This window comes from Lithobates pipiens, unplaced genomic scaffold (genome assembly GCF_037356315.1).
Source record: "Lithobates pipiens isolate NorthernLeopardFrog02 unplaced genomic scaffold, aLitPip1_a1.2 Scaffold_8, whole genome shotgun sequence".
NCBI lineage: Eukaryota > Metazoa > Chordata > Amphibia > Anura > Ranidae > Lithobates > Lithobates pipiens.
This window is the reverse complement of record NW_027507903.1, coordinates 537,735,431-537,747,481: the sequence shown is the minus strand read 5'-3', so window position 1 is coordinate 537,747,481 and position 12,051 is coordinate 537,735,431. Positions and strand designations below refer to the sequence as shown.

The 12,051-nt window shown below is 39.9% G+C and overlaps 1 protein-coding gene across 5 annotated transcripts in view; it reads left to right on the top strand.

Moving 5' to 3' along the window:
* Positions 1-12,051, top strand: part of ZMIZ2 (zinc finger MIZ-type containing 2) — a 74,880-nt gene that overhangs the window by 56,316 nt on the left and 6,513 nt on the right. For all 5 annotated transcript variants that reach the window (XM_077469650.1, XM_077469646.1, XM_077469647.1 and 2 more), the window contains exons 8-17: positions 3,947-4,021; positions 5,074-5,245; positions 5,564-5,705; positions 5,924-6,134; positions 7,822-7,927; positions 8,032-8,189; positions 8,421-8,488; positions 9,845-9,913; positions 10,408-10,649; positions 11,459-11,637. In XM_077469650.1, coding sequence (XP_077325776.1) covers positions 3,947-4,021; positions 5,074-5,245; positions 5,564-5,705; positions 5,924-6,134; positions 7,822-7,927; positions 8,032-8,189; positions 8,421-8,488; positions 9,845-9,913; positions 10,408-10,649; positions 11,459-11,637 — 1,422 coding nt within the window. The remainder of the gene's footprint in view (positions 1-3,946; positions 4,022-5,073; positions 5,246-5,563; positions 5,706-5,923; positions 6,135-7,821; positions 7,928-8,031; positions 8,190-8,420; positions 8,489-9,844; positions 9,914-10,407; positions 10,650-11,458; positions 11,638-12,051) is intronic.

Here is a 12,051-nt window from a genome sequence, read left to right as displayed (position 1 = left end):
CTGTCCTTGTGGCCCACTACTGTCTTGTTTTCAACTCATTTATTGGGCTCAGGCTTGCAGGGTATATGTCATGCCTTTATGAAGCTGGGCACATTAAACCTTTTTAGCCTTCCTAAAGGTTATACCTCTTCACAAAGATAATATGCATTCAGTTTTTAGGCATAGTTTTAGGAAGTTATATTGCAGACTGATCTCCCATCTTAAATTATTTGATTTTAATTGTAGGTTTTATTTATACCTAATGAGGTACTACTGCCAAAATATATAACCTGGAACATATATGGCCGGCTGTAGATAAGTGTAGTATTTAAGCCCAAAACCAAAAATGTTATGTATTAGATGCAATGTCTGCATTTGTTCTTATTCAATTTTTTTTTCTTCTCTCCCCCCGCTTCATCTGGTTGTTCGACCAGTAACACACCACCTAAATTAGAAGCAACAGAGAGGCCATTGGACAGCAGCATTGTTAGTCTGGGGGCAGGGTTTGTTAGATGTACTAACAGAGTTGGATACAAATTTATAGGCTGACATCCAAATCACGCTTTTTAGGCAGTCCGTTTGAGCATTAGTGTTTTTGTTCCTTTTTGGAATAAAAGGTTTTGCATAAAAGCTGACCATTGTAAGCACCCACTGTCCGTTGTAAATGGTTTGTCTCAATCATCTAACTGCTACATCTGCAGGAGAGCTTGTTCTGCTGAAAAACAAACAATTGAGGTAAAAGGTGAAAATAAAAGGAAAAAGCTTAAAGAAAACTAATGCAGCCACTTCATCTAAGATTTGATAAGCTGCAATTGAATATATGTTTACTTTTGAGTTTAATACCACTTTAAACATTGATTGCTTTGTACACACAGCTTTAGGATCCAGCCCCCTTTTTTATAAAAAATAAAATAAAATTGAGAATAAAAAAAAAACCTTGGCGCACATCAGAACCTTCTCACACAGGCATTGCAGAAACCAGCAAAAATATAGCTCGGACAGCAATATTACCATTATCAAAAAAAAGGGGGGGGGGGGGGGTTAGGGCTCATTCTCTTCTGATGTGCGCAAATTATTTTTTATTTTTTTTAAATCGAGGTGCTGGATGCTGAAGCTGTGTCTGATCACTGTATGCCGTCTTCCTTGCTGCCAGGACTTCTGCTTTCTGACTCCATGCAAACTTGGGCATTTGTAATAGTACAGTACTGTTTGCATCTCACTGGGTAGTAGACACATTTTCAGACTGTACGTTTTGTGGTCACTTCAATGACGGCTATCTGGTTCCCAGGACTGCCTGTAATTTTGAATGCATGAGATTGGTGGCTAATGAGCCCCAATCGCAGCCATTCGTAAAGATGACTGTTCCCCCACTCCACTGCTGCTTTGTTTACATTGATGGCGACGAGACCTGCTCTCTTCTTGCTGGTCTCATCACCAGCAAGCATATGTGAACTGTTATTTTTTACACACTATACTGGAACCAGCTGAATGGTTAAAAGGATGCTGAAACGCTCCTGATTGGTCAAGGTGTATAACATGGATATGTAATCCGCAAACAGCTCAGCTTGTTTCTAAATGCAAAGCTTTTTTGTTTATTGCATGATGCCAAAGAAAAGAACAGTGTTTTTAAGAACACACAGGAACCCTTTGTGAATATGCCTGATGAAGGGTTCTTGTGTGGTCCTGAAACATTGTCTTTCTATGCGTTTCTGCAGTAAAATTAATTTGGGACCTTGACTGCATACCCTTTTCCCATATGGGGGGGGGGGGGAGGGAGGAGAGAGAGAGAAGAGATCCACCTACATAGCAAGTGGATAGGTATAGTATGATTGACTCCCATGAGGGGAAAAAAGGGGCATCGCATGTTTACTTGTTGACTTTTGTACTTCGTTGAAATAATAAAAAGTAATGTAAACTGGGGGGGGGGGGGGAAGGGGGGCATCCAAGAGGCGCAGGCACTTTGATATGGGTTTAAACAAAGTAGTGAGAGGGCAAGAAACATTTGAAGAGCCCACTAGCTTAGGTTGCTCAAAAGAGCCAAGGCTACCCTACTGTTCTTCACTTCTTTCTTTTTTCACTGCTGATGCAGATACTGCTGGCCAGGGATCCTAATCTAGCAATCTGCTTCATTGCACCGATTCAAATGGCAAAGCCTTTGAGTCCACTCAAGGTCCTTATTTTTAACTGAAGCCCTGATGAAGGGGGGAGTTCCTTTGACCCCCCAAGACATATTGGCTGTCTTTTAACACAACATCAATACATTAACTTGGACGACTCATAGCAGGGCAGGAGAGGGAGTGTCCACAAGTCTAACTGTAGGAAATACAAGTACATTGTCCTGTATCTTCTAGCAGCTATCCCAGGGATGCCATCTTGCCACTCAGCATAGATATGCTTTCGTGCTTTGCGTGGTCAGTCTAAAACGGTAACCGAGGGGAACTGACAGGATTACCAGCAACCTAGAAAATAAACTTTGTGCTACATTTACTATGAGCTATACAAATAACTCAACGCACAAAAGGAATCTTCTTTTTTTATTTATTTATTTATTTTGGGGGGGGGGGGGGGTAAAATATACTTGGTGAACTGCTGGATACCTTTGTCAGACACTATTGGTCAATTTGATTGGTCTATGATTCTTGGACTGACTGGCTAAGATATTCTGCACAAATTTGGCCACCCTACCTTATTTAAAGCAACCCTGTGATTACAGAAATATGGTTGCTGACTATTCAAAGGTCTCCCGGACTTTCTTTATGATGCCGGGCTTAGTCCATAACCACCTAGGTCAGTGATGGCAAACCTTGGCACCCCACATGTTTTGGGAACTTAATTTCCCATGATGCTCATGCACTCTGCTGTGTAGATGAGCATCATAGGAAATGTAGTTCCAAAACATCTTGGGTGCCAAGGTTTGCCATTACTGCCCTAGGGTAATGTACCAGGTTCAGGATAGCCCCAGAGTCTGAATCTTTAAACTGGAAATGGCACCCAGTTTGGATAATTTCAGTTGGAGTCATGCAACTAACTCATGTCTTGTAGAGAGTCCCTGCTGTTAGAATACAAAACAGTGGGGAGGATTTCTCAAACCACCTCACTTGTGTGGATGGAGAATCCATTTATTTGGCTGAACAAACGGTTAATCTATGGGCAGCTAGTAGCTGTAGATGATTGATAAATAAATATGTGTGTGTATTATAGGTTTTTTCATTACATCTATGTGCTTGCAAAAGCAACTGTCTGGGATTTAACCTGGTCTTCTGTTGATGGGATGTACATTTTTAAGTGTAGTGTTCTCCTCAAGGACACGCCTAGGTGTGTGTGTAAAGGGAACGTCTTCTATGGAAGAAAATGTACTGTGGAACTGTATGAGAAATTATATCTAACTTTTAATTTCTTCTATGGAATGTGTAGCTGTAACTTTTTTGAACTCTGGAACGGATTCTGGTATAACATGGTATCTGGTAACAAAATCGTTTCACTACATTGAGAGATTTCAACAAACTGGAGCAGGTAGAATCTGGAGCAGTTGTTCATGAGAACCCCAATCTGCTTCTATTTTCTGTGTGTTCAGTTAAAGTGGGATTAAACCCCAAAACAAAAATCTCTTAAATTGAAGCTGACCAATCCTTAGAAGTTGGGGCTGCTCCTTTTTTAGGCTTTTTTTTTTTTTTTTTTTTTTTTCCCTTTTATTTTCACCTGTTCTAGCCAGTATGTCTATTATTTTTCAACTTACTTCAACTGACCAAGTTGTGCAGACCAAATAGCGGTTTACAGTGGTCAGCTTTCATCTCTTTATCTGAAACCAAAAGGAAAAAACGATTTGCTGTAGTCCATCTAAATCTACTTGTCTAAAATTGTTTATGGAGAAAGACCTTTCCGAAACCCTAATAAATTAAGTTCTGTTTGTTTGTCCTGTTGTATGGATCAATCTCACTCACTAATCCCCTCCATGTTTTCTCTACAGCTGACTGACCAATACAATGGACAAAGCAATAACTTCAGTGGAGGAAACTTCACCTACAGTCAAACTATGAGTGGGGTGAGGAAGGAGGCTTTAGCTTTCTTTAAGTTGCTTTAAATGATTGTTTTTGGGGTGTTTTTTTTTATTTATTTATTTTATTTACCCCCTAGATCAGTGATGGCAAACCTTGGCACCCCAGATGTTTTGGAACTACATTTCCCATGATGCTCTTGCACTCTGCAGTGTAGTGGAGCATCATGGGAAATGTAGTTCCAAAAGATCTGGGGTGCCAAGGTTCGCCATCACTGCCCTAGATCATTCTTAGAGGTATTCTTGATCAGTATAGTCTATATCTATATATTATATCCTTCTTTCCTTTCTCCTGTGAGGCACTTGTTTTTATAGAACAGCCTGTCGACTGGGGTTTTTTTTCTGGGGTTTGCTTGGTGTTTTTGAGACAAGATCAAAGGCAGATTGATCTCTTGCCTACACTGACCATTGATATAAGGGGTCACTTCTATGCTGCCCACCAGTATGGGGGGGGGGGCATGCAGCCACTGTATGTCACTTGTAAAGTGCAATAATTACTTTTTTGATCCTGGATTTAGATGCACTTTAATATTCTATTTAGGAAACCTAACTGAATACAATTAGAGAAGGAAATCTACAAAGATCAGTAGCAGTCCATAATTTATTCAAGGCAGTGTTTTTTACTATATAGGTAGAGTTGAAGGTGTTTGCAAGTTTCTCAGGTACACAAGCCTGGTCCGTCTATCGATTTTGGCTCCCATTACAACCAATTACAGTATAAGCGATTGTTGAAGTCCCTGACGCTTTCCAAAAATGCAGCAGCAGAAAAAAAGCATAGATATGAAATTGTTGCATGTAAAATGGATTGTAATGCGTTTTCTGCAAAAAGCATTAAAAAAATGGTGTGGCCTTAAAGAGAAACAAAAAACTGATGTTTACAGTTAAAGCAGAATTTAATAACCAGTTACAAATACACTCAAAGACCATCAAGGTGTGAGAATCAGATTTGCTCATTAACTGTTTTGCATTCCGAAAATGGTTAGGTTATCCAAAGTACTATTTAATTTTCAATTTTATGTATTCTTCCTTCCTCCTTTCAGCCGCAACGCTCAATGCCTGGATATCCCAGTTCTCCGTTGCCTGGTAACCCCACACCGCCTATGACGCCTGGTAGCACAGCTCCACAATATATGTCACCAGGGCAGGATGTCAAGTCCCCATTCCTTCAAGATGTGAAACCTCCGCACAACACCCTGCACCAGTCACCAACAGGTGAGATTGAATTGATCGAGGAAGTCTGGGGGCTGCCATTACTGACCACTTCTTCTGCACAGGCTGTTTGCCTGGCTGTCCCAAATAGCTGTATTGCTTCGAATTGCTGACCTGGAACAAGTCTGTAGACCAGTATTACTATCGTTCCTAATTTAGTGTCTGGTCTACTATTGAAACCTGGCAACTAGCATTTTCAGAAGGAAGAGGTCTGTGGTAGCCTTGTTTCATTTTATCCTACCTTGAAAATTCTGGTCTTAACAGAATGTGTCGTCATTGTTTTTTGAGTGTGAATTCAGACTTCTAAATTTGTGCTGTTAGGTGCTTCGAATGATGAGCTACGTCTGACGTTCCCAGTGAGAGATGGGATTGTGCTAGAGCCTTTCCGATTGCAGCATAACCTGGCTGTCAGCAACCATGTGTTCCATTTGAGGGAATCTGTATACAAGACCCTTATGATGCGGTATGTGTTTTCATCATTTCTTAGTAAAAACTTAAGTCTGAAGCGGTTGCCAACAGCAGCTAATCCGTTTTTATGCTTTTGAAAAGACCAAGAATCCTGGTATTGTAGGCAGAACCCCTGTGTCTGCTGTAGTGTTTCAAAATAGATATTGTGGATCTAGCTTGAATCTTCTACTGTTTTTTTCCAGTTTAATGATATTAACATTGCATCGTCCTTAGGCCTGATTTAGAGCTGCAGTTCAAATGTTACCATCATGAAGATCGGCAGATGAACACAAACTGGCCGTGTTCTGTCCAGGTCAGCGTCAATTCCACACCACTGAGCATTGAGCGTGGAGACAACAAGACCTCCCATAAACCCCTCTATCTCAAACAAGTGTGTCAGCCTGGAAGAAACAGCATCCAGATTACTGTCAGTGCCTGCTGCTGTGTGAGTACTATATTTGTGTGTGTGTGTGTGTGTGTGTGTGTGTGTGTGTGTGTGTGTGTGTGTGTGTGTGTGTGGGGTGGGGGGGGGGCGGGGGGGGGGTCGCTGACTACAGAAGGATACTGACTTGGAACTAGAAGTTATGACTTCAAGTGCCTGAGACAAGAAATGTCTAGGATGGCTGTGACAAGCACTTGTGTTCCATCTTTATTTTCACTCATTAATCAGACACGTCCTTTTTGGTTGTAAATAAAAGAACATACTGCCTGCCAGTTGTGTCTGCAGCCTGTGAATCTCTGTTGCATGCCACCCACTCCAAATTCTCATATGTGGTGGTTTAGAAAGTAATTTACTGAGCTTTGCATTTTCTAAAGTTAGGAAATGGACAATACAGTATGTTTATCTTTCCTAATTGAACATCTCTGTTGACTACTTGCTTACCGTATGTACTTTTTGTACCATCTGTACATATGGCTTGATTCATTTTGGTGCCTTCTGGTCTCGCACATAAGTATCCCATGGTGACAATCAGTCTCTGCATTGCATTCTCTAGGTTACTTCCACATGGGGCAGACTCTGCTAGGCGTGCGCCTGTTTAGCGGGGGAATCTGTCCGCTGGTCCACCACGGAGCAGGCGAATGACTGGTCCGTGTGCGCTCTGTATATTCAAATCATACAGACACAGCCTGCTCTCTTCCTCTGTGGGCGGTGAGATGGACACCCAACTGCCATCCAATCTGCTAGATGGATGGGGAAGGGAACCCTAGCAATCTGTTTTTAGCAGATAAGATTGGATGTCAGTGGGTGTAAACGGACACATGTCCATTTGCTCCTGTCCTTCCACAGAGGGTAATGGAGAGTCCTACCGAGTCTACCTGAAAAACTGACAGGTGGTCTTGATCGGTCCGCCCGTGTGAAAGGGGCTTAACTAAAAGCAAGTAGGTAGATGTACCCTGATGGTTTTTAGCTTATACTTCTCTTATTCAGGGGCTATTTTTAAACATTTTGGTCCAGAAGGACCCTCTGTCCTCCTCTACCTCTATTACTAGCCTTCACCTTTTATTACTGTCTAATTGCATTACCGTATGCACCAGCATTTCTCCATTCCACCACACTCAGACCTGCGCAGGTAGCAATAAAAAAAACGATATATATTGTAATGACCCAACAGAGATCAGCATTTATACACTACTTAATTTATTTTTGGTTACAGCATATTTTATAGTAAAACAAGATATAGCTGGGCCCGCCCACCCATGGGTCATTGCCATTCCAGGCCAGGCCATACTCTTCATGTGTATAAATTTTCATAACATCTCTCGCCTGACAATGTACAGACAGTTCTTTAGCACATCACTTTGTCCTAAGCTCTAGCTTACGGTTGGCACAAGACTTTCTCTTTCTCTATAGACTTGTTTCCTACTTGACTACATCAGCAATAATATAATTAAAGAAGTATTCTAGTCTTAGGTTTGAATAATAGCACAAAGCAGAATAAATATTAAGGGGGATTTGACAAGATTCAGGTCCCACAACTTTTCACAACCTGCCTATAGTTTTATATCTCAAGATTTGGAGGAAACAAGCAACTAAGCAGGTGGTGAAGTACTACATATTTTGGAATGGGTGGATATTGTTGATGTATATTCTTCTCAACCAAACATTCAACTGTCTTCATTTTCTTTTGCAGTCTCACCTTTTTGTGCTGCAATTGGTGCATCGTCCCTCTGTAAGATCTGTCCTACAAGGTTTGATAAAGAAGAGGCTGCTCCCTGCAGAGCACTGCATCACCAAAAGTAAGCTAATGTCCTGAACACTCACGTATCCCTTACTGAACATTATTTGTTTACTTTTATGATTTGTACAGATTATTGAAAGGATTAACTTTTTTCTTCCTCAGTTAAGAGAAATTTCAGCAGTGGCAGCATCCCAGGAACCCCTGGGCCTAATGGGGAGGATGGGGTGGAACAGACAGCTATTAAGGTATCTCTGAAATGTCCAATCACCTTCCGCCGAATTCAGCTTCCTGCCAGGGGCCATGACTGTCGGCATATTCAGGTAATTTGATGTCTCTTTATTCTGCCCTCTCATTCACTGTAGTTTCCCGTCACTGTTAAAGTGTTTTTTTATTTTTTTTTTCTCTTCTACTATTTGTCTTTCTCACTTTTCAAATCTGTTATTGGTTAAAGATAATGTGTGTGTTTTTTTTTTTTTTGGTTTTTTTTTTTCTTCTTCCATCTGTTTTTTACTTTGTCTTATAACTTTTTACATTTCTTTTTAAACCCTCAGTGCTTTGACCTGGAGTCGTACCTGCAGCTGAACTGTGAGCGAGGGACATGGAGATGTCCTGTGTGCAAGTAAGCTTCAGTCTTCTTGTCCCAATTTGCCTTACTGTGTAAAAAGAGTAGATTTCCATTGCATACTGCTGTTGCATCCGTTTGTTTTGCTTTTATCCACTTATTGGTAAAGCATCTGACATCTAAACCAATGTACAAGTTGTTGTTTACCAGCACTTGAGGCCTTTATTTTATGGGTTGGCGTTTGTCATGCTAAATAATTCTATGACAAACTGAGTTGCCTACCTTTAAACCTCATTACCAGAATAATTTTGGGGTCTGTGCCACCCTTCTTTAGAATCGCCCCACCTTCATCTTTGACAGCTAGAACTTGCTGATCAGTCCCTAGTTAAAATAAAATAAATTTGATCTAAAACCTTTTAAAAGGCAACAGTATGACATTGAAGGCACCTTTTTGTAATGCCTGTAAGCATCAACATAAAAAAATAAAAATCCCTTGAGTCCCTACTATCCTAGGCCCCTGTTGTACAATGGTGCCTTGGAATCTGGCAGGTGAATTGCATATATGTGACTTGAATATCAAATCTTCATTGGGCAATAGATGCTGCTTTGGGTCCATTTGACCTGAAAACCGCCTCCCATTCATTTCCGTGCGTCTTTTCACATTGGGGTGGTGCACTTGCGGGACGTTTCTGATAAAGTCCTGCAATCAGCATCTTTCAGGCGGGTTGGGGGCACTGTATTTATAGCACTACCAATTAGAATGGATGGTCAAAGCACCACAAAGCTGGACTTTTTAACCCCCCCTTTTTTTTTTTAAATAAAAAAAGCACCCTGCTAAAACGTGCGGTGCTTTAGCGCTAATGGCCGGCGGTTTCAGTGTGAAAACGGCCTAAAAGTAAATGAGTACAAAACTGCTTCCCCCATTTTTACAATTCCTCATTTTGCCAAGCACTTTCAGCCCTTCACAATTCTAAATGCTGAGAGAAGTACGGTAAGCTTTTATTTTTTATTATTTATTATTTATTTGAATCCTACTAGGCTGCAATTGTGTGCATTGTGTTATTGTAGAAGGCAGTAGGGCAGGCGGGATTACATTGGATACTTTCATGAGGTATGGTTACAGCCATGAAGTAAAGGCTCTTGTGATACCACTTGTTGATAATTCCACCCTAGTTGTGTAAAGAATGTACAGCTGAGTCTGAAATTGAAATCAAATCCTTGTTTGAAACTAATATGACCCCATGAGAATACTTCTTTTTAACTTTATTTTTTTTTATTTTTATTTTTTTCCTCGATGTAAGGTATTTTTCACTTGTTAAATTTAGCTGTATAATTTGCTTTTGATACCTCTGATGTTCAATTGTGTTCACATATCTGATATTCCAATGCTAAATGTTTGTGGTCTCTTTACAGTAAAACTGCCCTTTTGGAGGGCCTGGAAGTTGACCAGTACATGCTGGGGACTCTCCTCTATATTCAAAAGTAAGTATAAAATGCTGGAAGAATTTATTAGTAAAATGCAATTTCAGTCAAATGGCTAAATGCACAGTTGAAATACTGTTTTTGTTATTTTTTTTGTTAAAGGATATATAATTCTGTGTTTTGCTCGTTTTCATGGTTCAGCTATCTCTGCCAAATGTCTTAGCCAGATCTAAGATGACTTTGCCGTTAAACAGTACAGCTCAGTTAAGGAACTGCTTCTGTCTTGGAATAGGACAATGAAGGGGCAGCACCCTGCGGAGCTCCTCCTTTTTGCTCCCCCTTTTTAACCCAATCACTGCTGCTACCAAAAGCAGTGTGATACTGTAGTAATGAGATATAAAGGAATTTCTCCACAAATGAGTGCTTTCATATGTGTTAAGCAGCAATGGTACTTGTGTTTAATTTACATGATCGTCTTATTACCAACGTGGGTGTTTTTTATTTTTTATTTTGTAAATTTACAAGTGACTCCAATTTTATTGTTGCCGCCCTAGCTATGACTATGAAGAAATTACGATTGATCCTTCATGTTGCTGGAAGCCAGTCCCAGTGAAGCCAGATACTCATATAAAGGAGGAGGCAGATGGACCGGTTCTGAAGCGCTGTAGAAGTCTCAGCCCGGCACACATGGTAATGCCGAACGTCATGGAGATGATTGCTGCACTGGGACCAAGTTCTTCTCCATTCAACAGCATGCAGTCGGGAGGCAATGGAGCTGATTACAGCAACCAGCAGGGTGAGTCATAAAGGCTAGTAATTCTTAAAGCAAATCTTCACTGCTTCTGAGCACCATAAACCAAAAACGCTATTGAATTCATTTTTAATAATCAAAGCAAACTACCCCATGCATCCATGTCTCTGCTTTATTTTGTTGAGAAATCGCTTCCCTAGCATTTCTGGCTGTGGCCATTTTTAGTAAGGGAAAAAGATTCATGTAGCAATTTACTTCCTGGAACCCAACTGTCCTTAGCTCAAGCATGCATACAGGAGAGTGTGATTTAACGTAGAACTATAGGTTAATTTTTTATTTTTCTCATTTTGGATAGCACAAGGGATGGTTATAACCCCTGCCAGATTATTATTTAAAAAAAAATAAATATATATATATATATATATATATATATATATATATATATATATATATATATATATATATATATATATATATATATATATATATATATATATATATATATATATATATAATATATATATAAAAAAATTTCACAATCTGTGTCCCATTGCAGAGGAAATCTATTTTTCCTTTTCCCAGTTTGGACAATTCTGTCTTTAAACGATGTGTATCCTGTTTCATACATTTTTATTTTCTGTCTTTTATATTCGGGACTAAAAAAATCAATGATAGTCAGGAAAATTTTGCATAATACTGCGTATTCTCTTGCAGTCAGGGGGTGTTTTAAATATATTTGCATGTTTTCTATATAGAATAGTTCGTCATTCAGTAAAAATTGAATTTTTTTTTCTGCTTGTGCTATGCAAGGGATAGGTTAATATGTCCATTCACATTGCTATTTCTGTCTGTAGGCCCCACTTTCCAAAATCCAGGGGGATTCCCTGAAGGCAGTTTCCCTTCATCAAATCCTGGCACCCCAACAATGAATGACTTTAACACCGGTGGTCCTCCACCCATCTCTTACCAGTCTGACATTCCAAGCTCCATGATGAACCAGGAGAAGCCTGGAGGACCCTCGCTAACCGGACAGGTGAGCTATTAATGATGGGGAATAATATCAAAGATGGCGTCTGTGCAGAAAGTCAGTTTGCAGAATGGGGAAAATGTACTCCTAGAAATTTACAAAGATGTAAAGCACTAGTAATAGCAAACCTCAGCCTCTATAAGGAGGCGTAGTAATGGCACTGCTTGTGAGACATATATTTTATTTTTTTTTTTTTCAATTATATAGTGGGCATGTGAATTCTAAAATTCTAGATGTTGTATAAGCATAATAATGGCAGCCAAGGACTTTTCCAGAGTCAAAATACTTGGCTACCATTATTTGTAAATTCTAGATGCTGTCAGAACTTCTGATTTACACAAGCTGAGGTTGAACCTGTCAGAGTATACACAGCTATGTACACTTATTAATTGTAGCCTGTAATCTTTAGAATTTTGTTCC